Below are 1,763 nucleotides of genomic sequence, written 5' to 3'. Positions count from 1 at the left end.
CAAAACAACCTAATAGCTGGGTCAAAACAACCCAACCGCTGGGTCAAAACAACCTAATAGCTGGGTCAAAACAACCCAACCGCTGGGTTTGTCCCTTTTTAAGGGTAATTTTTTAGAGTGTACATGCATACACACACACATCACTTTCGTTTTACAAAATGCATAATACATCATATAGTTAGCCTATTTGACATTTTATCTATTTTCTCCGTTGATTTTGTGTTGGTTTCATGTCTCTCACATCACTTTGCACTCTCTTTCTTCTCACATAATAAAATCATTTCAACACATATCAATATTTCACATCCATTTACTGTATTTTTATATATTTATTTAGTAGCTGTGTAATAACCAAGCTAATGTCAGTCAGTCAGTCACCCTCCCAAAAGAATAGGATAATCAGGAATGCTTGTTACATTTAAAAATGTTAGACATGACATATTACACACCCTTAAAAATAATGAAGGGCTAAAGATTTAAAGTAAAAAAAAAATAAAAAAAGAAGCTATTTGCATAAAATAGAAGTCTCTGCAATTTTCAGTTTTATTTGACATTAAAAAAAAATCACCAGATCTACATGCTGATGTCCTGAAGTATATATAGAGGCTTTCTAATGTGACCTAATATGGTTTCCATCTTTAACCATTTATTCAATATATTAAGCCATATGATACACACATGAGAAACTGTATATCAGGAATGAACCAGGTGTTCAAAAGTCAAATACACAAGGAACGTTTTTAGTGATCATTTCTGCTCACAATGCAGTCATCTCCTTCGCTTTCATCCTCACAGATCACTGCACTCCAGCTGTACGGTCACATGGTTTCAGTTTCCCAGCTTTTTTCTCTTTCTGTCTTTTCTATTTAAAATTCCTTGACTGAATATCATTATTATTTCCAGAGAGCCGCAGATGAGGGATATGGTCATCAGCATATTCTGTGTGGATAAAAACACAAATAGTATGTAAAGTTGTTCACGGTAACGTGAATAACAGATGTGTATGATAATCAACTTATCATGAATACCTCTGCATGGTCCTCTTTCAAAAACAACATCATCGATTGCAATATCACTCCTTACTGATGCTCCTCTAGTGGCTTCACACACAATCTAAGTATGTGGAGAAATAGATGTAATATATTAATGAAAATCATGCTGAGTGAATGTTGATTATAATGCAGCTTCATGCAACTAACCTGGTGCTGTTGGTCACATTGGTAGTTCACTGACGCTCTGAGCCAGGAGATGCCCTGCTCTCCAGGGCTCGTCCACAGTAGTTTGTCCTGGTTCTCTTGTCCAGTCTGGAGGTAAACGCTCAGCTGTCCGATCCCTGAGCCGTACATGTGGTAGTAGAACTGCAAGCACTGTGTTTCTCTAGAGCCGCGCAGAGAGCTGGAGAGGAGACGCGCTTTGTGACCGGCCAGCATCACTGATGCCTCAATGTGCAAATAATGACCTAAAAGCAGAGAAAAAAGCTTTCCAAGGTTGTGTAAAAGTGTGTACTAGATTCAATAAAATGTGATCACAACAGAAAATAGTTGTGTTTTGCCCCTTTAACAATAATAAACCTGAATGTAAGTCTATGGGGCAAGGTACACCCATGTGAAGGAAGTGTGCTTAATTGTATTTCATTTAATTTCATTGAAATTTAAATTTCACCCTTTAGGTCCCATTTCAAATGTGTCTAAATACTATATACTTATGTCAAAAAAAATGTGTGTGTGTGTGTGTATATATATATATATATATATATATATATA

At 36.2% G+C, this 1,763-nt stretch overlaps 1 protein-coding gene across 2 annotated transcripts in view; it reads right to left on the bottom strand.

The window, feature by feature from the left end:
* Positions 1 to 529: 529 nt before the first annotated feature.
* Positions 530 to 1,763, bottom strand: part of mamdc2b (MAM domain containing 2b) — a 19,095-nt gene continuing 17,861 nt past the window's right edge. For both annotated transcript variants that reach the window (XM_016242363.1, XM_016242364.1), the window contains exons 13-15: positions 1,200 to 1,459; positions 1,029 to 1,113; positions 530 to 939 (exon numbers count right to left, since the gene is read on the bottom strand). In XM_016242363.1, coding sequence (XP_016097849.1) covers positions 863 to 939; positions 1,029 to 1,113; positions 1,200 to 1,459 — 422 coding nt within the window. In that variant the 3' untranslated portion in view covers positions 530 to 862. The remainder of the gene's footprint in view (positions 940 to 1,028; positions 1,114 to 1,199; positions 1,460 to 1,763) is intronic.

Source organism: Sinocyclocheilus grahami, unplaced genomic scaffold, assembly GCF_001515645.1.
Source record: "Sinocyclocheilus grahami isolate Dianchi unplaced genomic scaffold, SAMN03320097.WGS_v1.1 scaffold655.1, whole genome shotgun sequence".
In the NCBI taxonomy this organism is placed as follows: domain Eukaryota; kingdom Metazoa; phylum Chordata; class Actinopteri; order Cypriniformes; family Cyprinidae; genus Sinocyclocheilus; species Sinocyclocheilus grahami.
The sequence above is the reverse complement of the archived record's forward strand: the minus strand, read 5'-3'. Positions and strand labels throughout refer to the sequence as shown.